The 14,400-nt window shown below is 39.9% G+C and overlaps 1 protein-coding gene across 1 annotated transcript; it reads left to right on the top strand.

Moving 5' to 3' along the window:
* The first annotated feature begins 7,919 nt into the window (after positions 1–7,919).
* Positions 7,920–13,970, top strand: LOC111575817 (eosinophil peroxidase-like). Its single transcript, XM_023281168.3, has 15 exons — positions 7,920–8,078; positions 8,381–8,462; positions 8,872–9,047; positions 9,134–9,266; positions 9,361–9,490; positions 9,592–9,795; positions 10,098–10,458; positions 10,561–10,721; positions 10,830–11,088; positions 11,177–11,347; positions 11,465–11,702; positions 11,815–12,014; positions 12,097–12,126; positions 12,451–12,477; positions 12,598–13,970. The coding sequence occupies exons 1-15, from the start codon at positions 8,021–8,023 to the stop codon at positions 13,023–13,025; spliced, it is 2,658 nt and encodes an 885-aa protein (XP_023136936.2). The 5' UTR covers positions 7,920–8,020; the 3' UTR covers positions 13,026–13,970.
* Positions 13,971–14,400: the final 430 nt, after the last annotated feature.

Raw genomic sequence — 14,400 nt, 5'->3', positions numbered from 1 at the left:
CACAGTGAAGGCCAGACATCCAAACACTGTAACCAAAACGTTGGAGAGGAGTATTACTTGCTTTGCTGAACTTAGGTAAGCAGTCTTCCTAAACTTAAATTAAAGGATAAAGATCTACATGAATGTAAGATCTCAATCACCTCAAGTGTATAATGAATAAATGTCAGGAGCAATTATGATATGAAAAATGCCACTGTTCATAATAATGCATTTGCAAGATCTTAGATGTTGAACTGTGCAACACTGGAGCAGGTGATTTAAAAAGAAAAAATACTTACAGATTGCTTAACCTCTTTTGGAGGAGTATCAAAACAGGTAGCAGTACAATTAAACAGGTCACAAAAACATTTGTCAAGCCATCAAATGATCACACAAGGGCAATATATGTAGGTCTGAATGTGATTGCCGCCATGTCACGTAAACTAATTTTATCTATGTGTTGAAAGGACATATGAGGAATGTAGTTACTCCGCCAAGGAATGGCGGAGTTATGTGATGTCGGCGTACGTTTGTCTGTGAATCTGTTTGTCTGTGTGAAACATTACTCAAAAACGGACAAACAGATTTGGATAAAATTTTCAGTGAAAGTCAGAAATGACACAAGAACCAAGTGATTAGATTTTGGTAGTGATGCAGCTTATAGCCTGGGTCCACGGCTTTGTTAAGGATTTCCCATTGTGAGATATAGCTGTTGGCACGGCGTTGCTGTAACCATGACAGGAACAGTGTCAGTCACCTGCTGACGATCACATGATTACGATCCTACGACAAATTGACTGATTTATCAGTTGGAAATCATACAAGGAACAAATGATTAAACTGTGGGGTGTTTCTGAGTCCCATCAATTCCTTCCGAATGTTTGTCTTTCCATCTGTTGTTCCGTCTGTGCTCAAGATTACTCAAAAACGGAATTACGGATTTGGATTAAATTTTCAGGGAAGGTCAGAAATGACACAAGAACCACCTTTTTAGATTTTGGCAGTGATGCGGCTTATAGTCTGGATTCACGGATTTGTTAACCCTTTGATGCATAACCTGGGTCAAAAGTGACCCAAATCCAATGGAAAATAGGTATCTCCTCATGTGGTCTACACATCAAAGGGTTAAAGATTTATGTTTCTTTGTGAGATAGCAGCATGTTGTCACTGTAACTATGACAACAAGTGAACACTAAGTTGGCAGCTTGCTGACGATCACATGATTGGGATCGTACTGCAAATTCACTGCTGCGGACTTATCGGGACTTATCATACAACGACTGAGCAACGTTGATGGAGTACTGTGCTCTTTGAGTGCTTTTCTTGTACTGTATATTGATCCTTTTTTTAAATGTATGGCACTAATACAAAGTTGAGAGAGAGACGTTCTTCTGTATGTCCTGGATATATATAGAGAAATTGATAATAAAAATCTTCTATTCTATTCTCAGTAAACAAATCTAACCTCAGTAATCCATTGGAAAAAAAACAACTATTAAGAAAGAAGAAGAAAATATGGAAAACCTGGCAACTTGAAAGCAGCTCTTTCAAGGTGACTCCCAGTTTAAACAAGTTTAACAGTGTAAGCAGCGTCTGCAACAACAGCTGAGGTAACCTCCATGTGTGAAAGTACACAAAAATGTCAAACTACGAGCATGTTTACAACTGACTGACTGGTTGAATATTTGAATCTTGCCAAAAGTTTCCATCCAAGTTTTCTGTCTTTTTCCTCTTCAATTCCAGATTTACGCTGTTTAACAATAGGACTCTGTTGATTCAAAGTTATTAAATGTAAAAATAGCACATGGTAGTTTCTGTCCTAACACACCCTGTGAAGAATGTTCCTCCCAATGTCAAAAACAGGTGCCTCCTGTGAATGATACACCCATGTGCATCACACAGGGAAAGAACAGTAAGTGATGTATTTTTTCTTTTCAAAAAAATATCCCCTGGCAATCCTTCAGCACTCGTGTACTCAGTTGCACTCAGCAGACTAATTGCTGAGTACAATATAGTCTCTCCCTCTAAAGGTTGGAAGCCTAAGTATGAAGTCAACAAATGCTTTCCTCCTTTGCGTCTATGCAGTATTTTTATATCTTCAAAAGAACAACAGTAGTCAACAGTACAAAGAACAGTGACAAATGGAACATTTAATCACATCTGCAGTAGTGCCCAGATACGCAACATGTCCATTTTAGGAAGCATGCTGCGGGCATTTATATGCAAGATATGTAACCCAGACAGATTCTTAAAATCAGCTAGTGTACTACATGTAGTCAAAGGATCAGGATTAGGCTGGATACGAGGCAGCAGTAGAAATATAACTACCAAACATTTCTGAGTGAATTTTATAACAGACAAATTACTACAAGAGTTAGTCTTAAGGCAAAGGCCCTTGTTGTAGATCATCTGAAAAGAATAAACGCCACGAGAACAGCAGTGTTGCATAACCCACGGGCAGTGCAGACGGAAATGAGAGTCGATTTGAGCAATACTTGCATGCAGAGACCATCCATTATGCCCACTTCTTAGTGAGGATGTTACACAATTTGTAATTATCAACCGTGGATGTAGGCCATCTGGATTGCCAATAGCATAGCCATGGAGATACAATGCCATGACAAGGCAGAGAATTGGAGGGAAAATCATGACAGCAGCAGGAAAAAAAATAACTACACTAACTAATTACCTGTTGTGGACTGCAGGGGTGTTGGTTTGCATCCTGACATGACTTATGAAGAGGTTTGGGCTGTAGCTTCCTCGAAATGATAGCAGACAGGCAGGCAGGGGAAACCAACAGGCCAGCTACAGCAGTGGCAGCAGCGGCAACAATGGTAGTGGCAGTAGAGGTCCAGGCTGTGGGCTTGAGATCCAGGCTGCCAGCAGTTGATGGCCACAGCCGAAGCCTGTACCTGGTGGTAGTTGGTGGTAGCTGGCCTGGTGGTGGATGGCCACAGCTGAAGCCTGGGTCTGGTGGTAGCTGGCTTGGTGGTGGATGGCCTGGTGGTAGATGGCCACAGCTGAAGCCTGGGTCTGGTGGTAGCTGGCCTGGTTATGGATGGCCTGGTGGTGGATGGCCACAGCTGAAGCCTGGGTCTGGTCGGTGTTGCAGGAGGTTGGTTTCTATCCCAGCATGCATTAGACCAAATAAAGTAACAAACTTTATTTTTTATGCACAAAAGAACATGATTGTAAGCTTTACTAACTCACCCCATGAATCATTTTTTAGAGTGTATTACATGATGAGCTGAGGGAAAAATCCACTGAGTTGGCACCTGATCTGAGACCACGGTCTGTATCTGAGCCTTTGTAGGTTATATTCACACCATTTTCATACTGTCTTGTTCCTTTTGAGGTCACAATAAAATGTACCAGTACTGTGAGCCCTTACAGTCATGGCATCAGGATTAGCTGACTATAGGGTTGGTGGCTGGACCTCTATGACACACCTGATAACAGTGATATGTAGTCACCACCCTTAATGACAGGAAATTATCTAACTGACACTCATAAACATGTGGAGTTAGCTGTGTTGGCCACATATCCTAACAAACTGTCAGTTTTAGACTTTAGTGTGACAATGAGGGAATCTTCACTGGTATCATTAAAGTACCAGACCTGCCCTTTCAGTACCATACCAAAGAATGGAAGAACATACCTCTGACTTTGGAGGGGTAGTATTGAGTAGACTCACTGAAGAGGTCTGACTATCAGATGTTAACTTTCTTCACACTGCGGTTCACTCATGACATCCACAGAACATTACAGAAGAAAAACTATGACTTTGAAAAACACCTCCAAACATTAGATATAAAACTGATTTTTACATAAGTAATTAGTTTTCTGTTATATTTTGTTATAATGTATTTTTGCTATTTGAAATAAAATTCAGTTATCTGTTAGAAATTCTTCATGATACAAATGTCTCCTACATTTGTTGGCTTGTTAGTGTGTCTGTATGGGGTTTTTTGTATTCTAAAAGACACAACCTGAGCAGTTAATGCCATGGCTGAGCATTTGCATCAGAAAACTGGAGAGGATCGATGACAGTTTTGTGGCTTCAGACTTCTCGAGTTTCATATATTTCGGTATGCCCTTGGAGGCATACATAAACCAACCCTGTCACCTTGCACGGTGGGTAACAGAAAAAGATTGATGTCATGGAAAAACTTGGAAATATGCAACTTTGAAATGCAGATGGGAGCTCTTAGAAGTTTATTCAATAAAGGGAATCAGATTTTAGGTGAACACAGAGAAACTTTGTACTCTCAGCAGAAGAAACTGAGTTGTCTAGTGTCAGAGTCTGCACAGTGAAGGCCAGACATCCAAACACTGTAACCAAAACGTTGGAGAGGAGTATTGCTTGCTTTGTTGAACTTAGAGAAACAGTCTTCCTAAACTTAAATTAAAGGATAAACATCTACATGAATGTAAGATCTCAACCACCTCAAGTATATAATGAATAAATGTCAGGAGTAATTATGATATGAAAAATGCCACTGTTCATAGTAATGCATTTGCAAGATCTTAGATGTTGAACTGTGCAACACTGGAGCAGGTGATTTAAAAAGAAAAAATACTTACAGATTGCTTAACCTCTTTTGGAGGAGTATCAAAACAGGTAGCAGTACAATTAAACAGGTCACGAAAACATTTGTCAAGCCATCAAATGATGACGCAAGGGCAATATATATGTAGGTCTGAATGTGATTGCCTCCACGTCACGTAAACTAATTTTATCTATGTGTTGAAAGGACATATGAGGAATGTAGTTAAAATAATATGTGATCATAATGATGCGTAAAGGTGAAATGGTTCAGTGAGAGCAAAAGCCCAAGAATTCTCTCCACTCCTGAGTTATTTTCAAGCTTGATCTCTTGCACATTTTCTGTAGATTAAATTAGGAGAAAATTAATTTAAAGGGAATCATTTATTTGCAGTGTTTCTATTTAAGAGCCAAGTTTTCACACTAAATGGAGCAGCAAAAAACGGAAACCAGTTTGTCAGATCTGCAGCTGGTTGGCATTCAGTGACTCATCTCTTCTGGGCAAAGGAAACTGCTGCCAGAACAAACAGATGCTAATAATAAAAGCAAACAAATCAAACACGCACATCAGCATGTGAAGCATCACGAAGCAAATTCTTAACAAACGTTTTCACATCTAATAGGCTGTGACAAAATCTTTGAATCTGTGTTTAAAGTATGATTTGTGTATAAAAAGTACTACAACTTCAACTACAACTGATAATGGGAAATCTTTTTGGTGCTTTTGCCTTTATGTTCAGAATTTACAGTCAACTGTGATGAAACTGGCAAACAGCAAGTAAATGCCAAAACTTCACACTTCTTCAGTGTAGCGTAAATGACCTGCTCACCTTCCTGATCAACACTCAATACATTCCATAGGTTTATAGAGGGCAAATTCATGTGTCGACTTTTTTATGCCAGCAGCCAAACATATGCAGTTTATATACATTATATTCTGTCTTCATTTTATCATCTAGTATGATTGCTCCAAGATACAGACCAACCACACCTTAGTACCCCTGTGGCTGCCTAATTAACCTAGTCTTCTTCACACATACCAATCAAAAATTTGGACACGCCTTCTCATTCAATGCTTTTTATTGATTTGTATTATTTTCTACATTGTAGATTAATACTGAAGATTAACACTTTTTGGTTTACAACATAATTCCATATGTATTCTTTTATAGTTTTGATGTCTTCAGTATTAATGTACAATGTATAAAATAATTAAATGAAAACCATTGAATGAGAAGGTGTGCATACTGTAGAAGTATCAAAAGATTCTTTAATTTACTAAACTCATATGTGGGGAATAATGCCAAAAAGGCTCCTTATGTATCCTGCATACCAGCTGGGAGATCTGGGGCTTTAAATGTAGAGTTGCAGTGAGTGAAAAATTTTTTAAAAACCCGAAGTGTTTGGTATAGACAGTGAGATTTAAGGTTCAATACGATGGCATTCATGTAAAGCGCAGAAACTTAAAATATAGACAGAAGTTTAAACCACAAAAACGAAATCATGCAATTAGTTCTCGTGTTAGGTTTAACCCACATGGTATTAATGAAGTCTGATTAAGGCCGAGACAAACAAATCTGTGTCTTGTGCAGACTGTGCCAGCTGCGCCCGTTAATAAGATGGTTTTTAACGCGCTGGAAATCTATTTAATTGTTGCGCAAAAAGACGCACAGAAGATGAAGGATGAAAGGTTGTTTTTAAGATTGTAGATAGTCTAGTGTTGATTTAAATGCGCAATACTGTGTCCCCTACACACACACACACACACACACACACACACACACACACACAGATTTGTCGTCTGGATGCATGAGGGTGCGAATGGACTTAAAAGCAACGAGGAGCTGCTTTAACTTGTACTTAAAGACTTGTGAATATGCATATGGAAACTCGTGTGAAAGCATGCGTTTGAGCTAAATAAAATTATTTCGTTTTTGGAACACAGAACTCAGCCAACTGCAGGTCTGTTTTGCGCAGCATTACTCGAAGCGTGACTAGATAAATAGTTTTTGAGAGAACATAATGTTTGTATGTTTAGTTTCTCACAAAGCAACTATTAAAATCATTTAATGGCTTAGCAGACTAAAGTGGTTGTATAATTGCGTTTCTGCCCATTGGGGTTCGTTGTTGCAGAAAATAGTTTTCTTTTCGTTTGTCACGCAATGAGGAGTTCCCACTCATCGTGTGGCTTCTCAGAAAATCTGGTGAGTGTTTTTTTCCCTCCAGGAAGTTGAGAACACCAGACATATCTAACATTGTTAAACACGTTTTGATAAGCGCTGTTAAAAAACACAGCTGATTTCCGCATAATCAAAGTAGTTGATACATTTGTGCGCCTTAGAAACAAGTGTTTAGGCAAGAAAAAAAAATCAATCAAATCAAAAATAACACACCAGACAGCAGTCTGTTTGAAATAATGTTAATCCAACTACGAAGTTGAGTTGAGGGAATCCCTCTTTCCTTAACAATTACTTGACAATTGGAAGCACACATATAATTTTTAAAAGAAATCCTGGACTCAAATGGAGAAAATATGTCCCCAAACCAATCTAATTAATTTACTGGAACTTGAATTTTGTTTTAAACCAGTTAATTCAGAAGTTTAAGTTTAATCTACACTCGGTATTAAACAGATGTGATTGCAGTTTATATTAGTACAACTGATCAAACAATGTTTGCTAGTGTGTCTACGTCAATAAAATTTCATTTTTTTATGTATTCATCTTACAATAATCCAAATAGTAACAGGTCCTGTGTGGAAATGCAGAATATTCCTACAGAAGACTGTCCAGTTGAGGTTATGGCGTCAAAGCTATAATAATAATAATAATAATAATAATAATAATAATAATAATAATAATAAAACTGCAAATGGCAGGATTTTAATTCGTATTATCCAAACATATATTTTTAAACTGTTGCTATTTTTTAAAGAGTACAACGACTTTTAGCAGTGCAACCCATGAAAAACAACAACAAAGTACCAGGGCCGATGAGGAAGAATAAACATCTTCCAGAAGTTCAATACTGGGACATTTTATATACACAATAATCAATTTCTGCGCAAATGCGCAGAGAGAAATGCTAATTAAAACAAGCAAACACACACACTTTTGACTAAAATTGTATGTATGTATTGTGAGAGACTTTTTTTCCTTTAATTCTTGCGCCAAACCACAGGATTGATTTATATCTGACGGCTTGTTCTTGTGCTAAACCACAATCGTTTCTTGATAAACGAAAAACAAAGCAAAAGCCAGTTTGCAAAAGGCCGATGTTCTCGTAATTGCTGAATCTGCTCCGAAGTTGTCCGATGGGGAGGCAACAGAGGAGGAGCCAGAAAGGAGAAAATTAATTCGTTGTTAGAGCAAAACTGCCGACAGTGCACTTATTTAAAAGCTGGCAGCTGAGCTCTCACATCAGTTTGGCACTTCGAGGTGGACACAGCCATCACAGGACAGGAGCTTTTACCTTTTACCTTGACCTTTTGCGGAGATGATTCTTCTCTACCTGTTGGCTTTAAGTCTGAGCTTGCAATGCCAGACCGATGCAAGTGAGTCCAACTTCTTTCATCTTACTTACAGCAAATAGCTTCAAATTCAGTCATTATTTAGTTGATTTTAAAATATTTTTCTGCCATTTGTTCTCTCGTTCGTCTATTAAATTTATCAGAAAGTTGATAGAAATGTCTAAGTTGTGTTCCTCAGTTACGTGATAAATACTTTGTGAAATTGTGTGACATGAGTGAAACATAAAATGTCAAAAAAAATAAAATCAGTGTCCACTACCATCAGTATAAAGAGTGCCCCAAATAGTAAATTAAACGTGTTTTTTCTCTCCTTTTTTCCATTTTAGCGCTGAGCAGGAGCTTCATCGAAAGCAATGTGCTCATTGCAAAAGCCAACGTGGACGCGGCCTATTCCTACTCGAGACAAGTGTAAGAACGCAAACCTGTCAATCTTCTGATTCACATGCATTTTTTACCCTCACTGTGGCCTCATTTTTCATTGCTGTATAAAGTCCTGCATCTTTATAGAAATAGCGCAACTCTGGCTAGAAGTAGAGGGATCTCAAACATGTCTTTTTGCCTAGTGTATCAAAGCCACAACTCCATGAAGCCTTAAGCTGAAAAAGTTGAATTTCTTTGATCGTTTTTTAATCAAGTGACTTTGATCAAATATCATAATTTTAATCTAGAAAAAAAGATTTCGTGGTTCAGAGGCTTTAGCTGTTGTATAAATTGTTCCAAACAATGAAAATAGATATGGCATTTGTATTCAAAATAATGTAATTGGAGATTATTTAAATGCACATGTTTATAATTCTGACCTGTCAATGCAACGCAGTTCCGTCGAACGCGTCAGAAGAAATGCGGTGAGCCCCTCAGACGTCCTGCGCCTGATGAAGCAACCCCGTGGTGTATCCAGACTGGCAGTGCGAGCAGCAGACTACATGGATTACACCGTGGAGCTCATCACCAAGTCTCTCCAACAGCGCCAAAAGCGATCCATCAACGCCACAGGTCAGCATCCAAAATGTGTTTTTCAACTTTCCATACAGGTGGCTTCAAGTCAGAGCTAATTTCTTCTCCTCGCCTGTGTTAATTAGATCTGCTCTCCGAGGAGGACCTGCAGACCATCGCTGAGCTGACAGGCTGCACTCCACTCCAGCGACCTCCTTCCTGCAAGACGACTCCCAATTTAAACGTGTATCGCACTGCAACCAGCGTCTGCAACAATAGGTAGGGCAGCTTTTAACTGGCAGGCTTTCCAGTCTTTGTTGTGCTCTCTTAAAGACATAGAAGATGAACAGTGTACAATGTTTCTCTTCTCCAGAGAGAACCCTCGCTGGGGATCATCCAACAGACCTCTGACCCGCTGGCTCCCTGCTGTGTATGAGGATGGCATCTCTAGGCCTAGAGGCTGGACCCCAAGTCAAAAAGTCAACGGATTTATTCTTCCAATGGTAATACACTGAAGAATATCATCTTTACTAGTTACAATGTGAAGTTAACTTGCATTTGTAGAAATTCTTTTTACATGATTCTCATTGCGCTCTCTTCTCAGGTCCGGGTGGTGTCCAACCGTATCGTGGCAGCTAATAATATGGTTCCGAGTGACCCCCTCTACAGCCACCTGGTGACAATCTTTGGGCAGTGGACTGACCACGACCTGTCCTTCACCCCCCATTCTCCCGTCATCCGCTCATTCAATGATGGCATTGACTGCGACCAAACTTGTGAAAACACAGAGCCCTGCTTCCCCATCCAGGTCAGTGTTGTTACATTACTCAAGAAAAGACACGTATGAGGGTGCTTCAAGAAGGTCTCTGCCTCACCTGGTAACAAGAGGTGTAACTCCAGTTTTGGGGCACAAATGTATACCAAAACTGTATATAGTCGTGTAGACAGTGATATTGGACTTTCTAGTATACAGTTATGCCCCAAAATGGGAGTTACACCCCTTGTTTCCAGGTGAGGCCAAGAACTTTTAGAGGTATCTTCTTATAGACCTACATCTAAAGCACAAACACACGTATACTAAATGCAATCTGCTACTTGTCATCCAAACAGATTCCCAGCTATGACCCCCGCTTTGGCAGGAACTCAAATGAGTGCATACCTTTCTTCCGGTCAGCACCAGGTTGTGGTTCTGGAAACACAGGCCACATCTTTGGCGCAAGAAACCCCCGTCAGCAGATGAACACTCTCACAGCCTACATTGATGCAGGTCAGGTCTACGGTGCTGATGATACCAAAGCTCGCCTCCTCCGGAACCTCACGACAGACGAGGGCCTATTGAAGGTCAACATGAAGTACACAGATGACGGCCGTGAGCTGCTGCCATTCGACAGCATGGACTCCAGAATGTGTGCCACCCGAAGACGCATTACCAATGACAGTAATGCAGAGGAGGTGCTCTGCTTTCTTGCAGGTGAGCAACAGCAAATATTGTGACAGCCAATCCTTAAAAGTGTTACAGGTATTCTAAGCAGGGCTGGCATTTATTTTCCCACTTTTTACATGACTTTTCAAGGTGATTCACGCGTAAATGAGAACATTGCGCTGACCTCTCTACACACACTCTTTATGCGCGAGCACAACCGACTTGCCCGTGCCCTGGCCCAACTCAATCCTCACTGGAACGGAGAGAAACTCTACCAGGAAGCCCGCAAGATCATGGGAGCATACTTTCAGGTTAGATAAGAGATTAGCTACATGATAATAATACCAATACTGGATTAAAGGATGGGATAGTATGCTCACATATGTTGCAGTTCACTCAGTCCGTTTGTTGTCTTTCAGGTTATCACTTACAGAGACTACTTAGGCCTGATTGTTGGCCCAGACTTCATGGCCTCGCACCTGTCCACCTACCCTGGGTATGACGAGACTGTGGATGCAAGCATCTCCAATTCGTTTGCCACGGCTGCCTTCCGATTCGCCCACCTGCAGGTTCAGTCGTTCATATTCCGTCTAAATGAGACATACCAGGAGCACCCTCAATACCCCAACGTGATGCTGCACAGAGCCTTCTTTGCACCATGGAGGGTCATCTTTGAAGGTATTACAAAGAACTTTGATAACTAAAACCTCCATAAACAGACAGTGAATCAGCTGATCAAAAATAAATGATCTCATGTGTTCCTCAGGTGGTTTGGACTTAATCGTGAGAGGGCTGGTAGGTGAGAGGGCAAAGCTGAACACTCAGGATGACATGATGAGTAATGAACTGAGGGAAAGGCTGTTCGAGTTCTCCAATCATGTGGCACTGGATCTGGCTTCACTGAACATGCAGAGAGGGCGAGACCATGCACTTCCTGGTATTTTTTTAGGCTTTATGCCTTCTTTATGTCTACAATTAACTTTGTCCACATATATTAACTTTTGTTGGTTCTACTGAATACACACTATCCTCAACTGTGTGTGGTCCGGTTTAGGCTACAACAAATGGCGCAAGTTCTGTGGACTATCACAACCACAAAATCTGACACAGTTGGCAGAAGTGTTGAACAACACAGATCTAGCCAAGAGGCTGCTGCATCTCTATGGCACAACCGACAACATTGATCTGTGGCTGGGAGGTGTGTCTGAGCCATTTGTCAGAGGAGGAAGAGTTGGACCCTTGTTTGCCTGCCTGATTGCCACTCAGTTCCAAAAGATCCGTGAAGGAGACCGGTAAGGAAGCAGGAAATTATCCAGCTGACACTACCAATGATGTGAAGTTAGCTCTGTGAGCCACACATGTAGATTCGTAGAATTCAACCTTCAACAAACTGTCCAATTTCAGATTCTGGTGGGAACATGACGGTGTCTTCACTGAGGCTCAGAGGGAGTCTCTGGCAGAAACATCACTTGCCCGGATCATCTGTGACAACACTGGCATCACGGAAGTACCTGAGAGACCTTTACTGTTCCGACCTCGGGGTAGTGGTTACACTCAGTGCACGGACATGCCTGTCTTTGACCTGAGCCCATGGCAGGAGAACGGTGTGTAATGCTTTGAGTTGTCTGAATCAGTGCCAACTTTGAAATGCTGAAAATACTGATTTTTGCCTTTATTTTTCTGTAGGTACCTCACCTGGATCCCCTGGAAACCAAGGTAAATCTAGCAGTCCCTGTCCTACTAGCTGTACATATTAAACTGATATACTAGCAATGTTGCTGGAAAACACTGTGATGGAAAGGTTCATTTTGTGTAACTTCAATTCAGTTCAATTCAGTTTTACTTACATAGCACTGTTTCACAACATATGTCATCAAAAGGCTTTTCACATAGTGAAGTGAAGAACTTACAAAGTCATACATAGAAACCCAACAAATCCAAAGTTTCCTTTGCTTTGCATTCAGCAGCACTTTAGCAGGACTTCTTGTAAGTGCATTTTAAAAATACAGATTTTTCCCTTTAATATTTTTTGCTGAACAGGCCCTCCTGGACCCAGAGGACCTCCAGGTAAATCCATCATATTTCTGACAATACTATTCATGAATATTAAAACTGATATACTAAAAACAGTGAAATACTGTAATGGGAACATTCTTTTAAAATATTTGCTCTTGCCTTTTTACACAGGACCCAGAGGACCAGTTGGCCCCAGAGGTCCCCCTGGACCTTCTTCCAACATGCACAAAGTGGCCTTCTCTGTGCGACTGGCAAATGACTACCCCAGATCTGGTCAACCTGTTGTCTTCCCCGACGAAGTCTACAATGAGCAGAAGTCCTACGACAGTAGAACTGGGTATTTTATCTGTAAGTACCCAGGTGTTTATGAGTTTACATTCTACTGTAGGATCAACAAATATGCCGCCAGTGTGGATCTGATGCTTAACAGTGGCCGGGTTGTGCATTCGTATACCACCCGGCGAAGAGGTTTCCTCACAGCCAGTGGCGGGATCATCCTTAAGCTTGTGAAGGGAGACAAAGTCTGGCTGGTGGCTAACCATAAAGGGAATGGTCTTCTCAAAGACAGCTTCTTCAATGGGCATCTTCTCTTTGAGTAGACCTGCTATGCTTGCTGACCCACAACACTCTCAATACCCTGCAAGAAATCAGTAGTTTTTTCCATTTAATTCTATATTTCACACCTTTTAAATGCTTCCAACCCCTGTTTTGTAGTTTTCTACTGTTAGAAGCCCATACATTGAGAGTTACCTCACTCCAAAGCAACATATGTCTTAAAATGGAATTTTATTTTGCTGTGAACCTTGCTGGAAAAAGCACAATACTGTATACCCTGTTACTTTGCTTTACTGTTTTAAAACTTTGTTTTGAATGAAGGAACATACATAAAAGCACTAGTGTACGAGAATAGGGAAGGATGACTTATTATACATACCTAATTAAGTAGTAAAAGAAACAATGTGAACTTTTTAAAAAAAAAATACCTAATTTGCTATATTTTCTTTTGAATTAATCATTTTATTGTATTTTACAAACTTTTACAAATGATTGCTTTGCAGCCTTTGTTTGACAAATGAATGTAAATTATCAGGTAAGCCTTGCATGAGGTGAAATTGAGTTAGAGGTGAAATTGAGTTAGAGCTACAACTTTTAACTTATTCTTTTTGGGTCAAACTTTGGTTTGCCCAAAGTTTGAGTGTATAATTTTAAGTCCTTGTGAGTTTGACAGTAATAAATACATATTGCAAATTAATCTCTGACGGTGGATTATGGTACAGCACTCTACTTTAGGAGATAAAACCATTTGTTTGACAACTCAGAAAACCCACAGCTGCCAGTGTTCCTAACTAGACCAGTAGATGGCGCTGATATACCAGTTTTTAAGAAGAGAGAAGAGAAGGCAGACACAAGAACAACCACCTTTGGATTAATTTCAGTCACTACACTACACATAGGACATAATGCTTGCTGTTAAGTTAAAATGTAGATTTTTAATCAATGTCATGCAAAAAAATCTGATGAAATAAAGTTTAATCTTTGCTTTACACATTTGCAATTTTGTACTTTGTGACAGATTCAATGAAACTAAAGCTAATAATCAAGTAGGTTTATCACTTGGAGTTAAATTAAGAGAGCATATTTTAGGAGAGCATGCATTTCGATTGCATTGCTATATTATATTTTTTAAAAATGCTATTTTCACTTTAAAAGCTTCATATTTACTGGAAAGGTACTGTAGGGAGAACCCCTGTTCAATACTTTGTGAGTTCTTCTTTTTTCTCAACAGGAATGTGTACATGCAAAGTTCCTACTATAATGATAAGACATCCTGTAGACAATAAAACTATGATACCATTAAGAGATGTTCAAGAACAAACAACATTTACAATATGGCATAGAGATGCCATCTTAAAAACAGGTGAAGAGATACAATAAAGAACTGAGTTAGGATGTGTTTACCTGCAGTACATTAAT

The sequence above is a fragment of the Amphiprion ocellaris genome, chromosome 6, assembly GCF_022539595.1.
Source record: "Amphiprion ocellaris isolate individual 3 ecotype Okinawa chromosome 6, ASM2253959v1, whole genome shotgun sequence".
NCBI lineage: Eukaryota > Metazoa > Chordata > Actinopteri > Pomacentridae > Amphiprion > Amphiprion ocellaris.
This window is presented reverse-complemented; position numbering and strand designations above follow the sequence as displayed.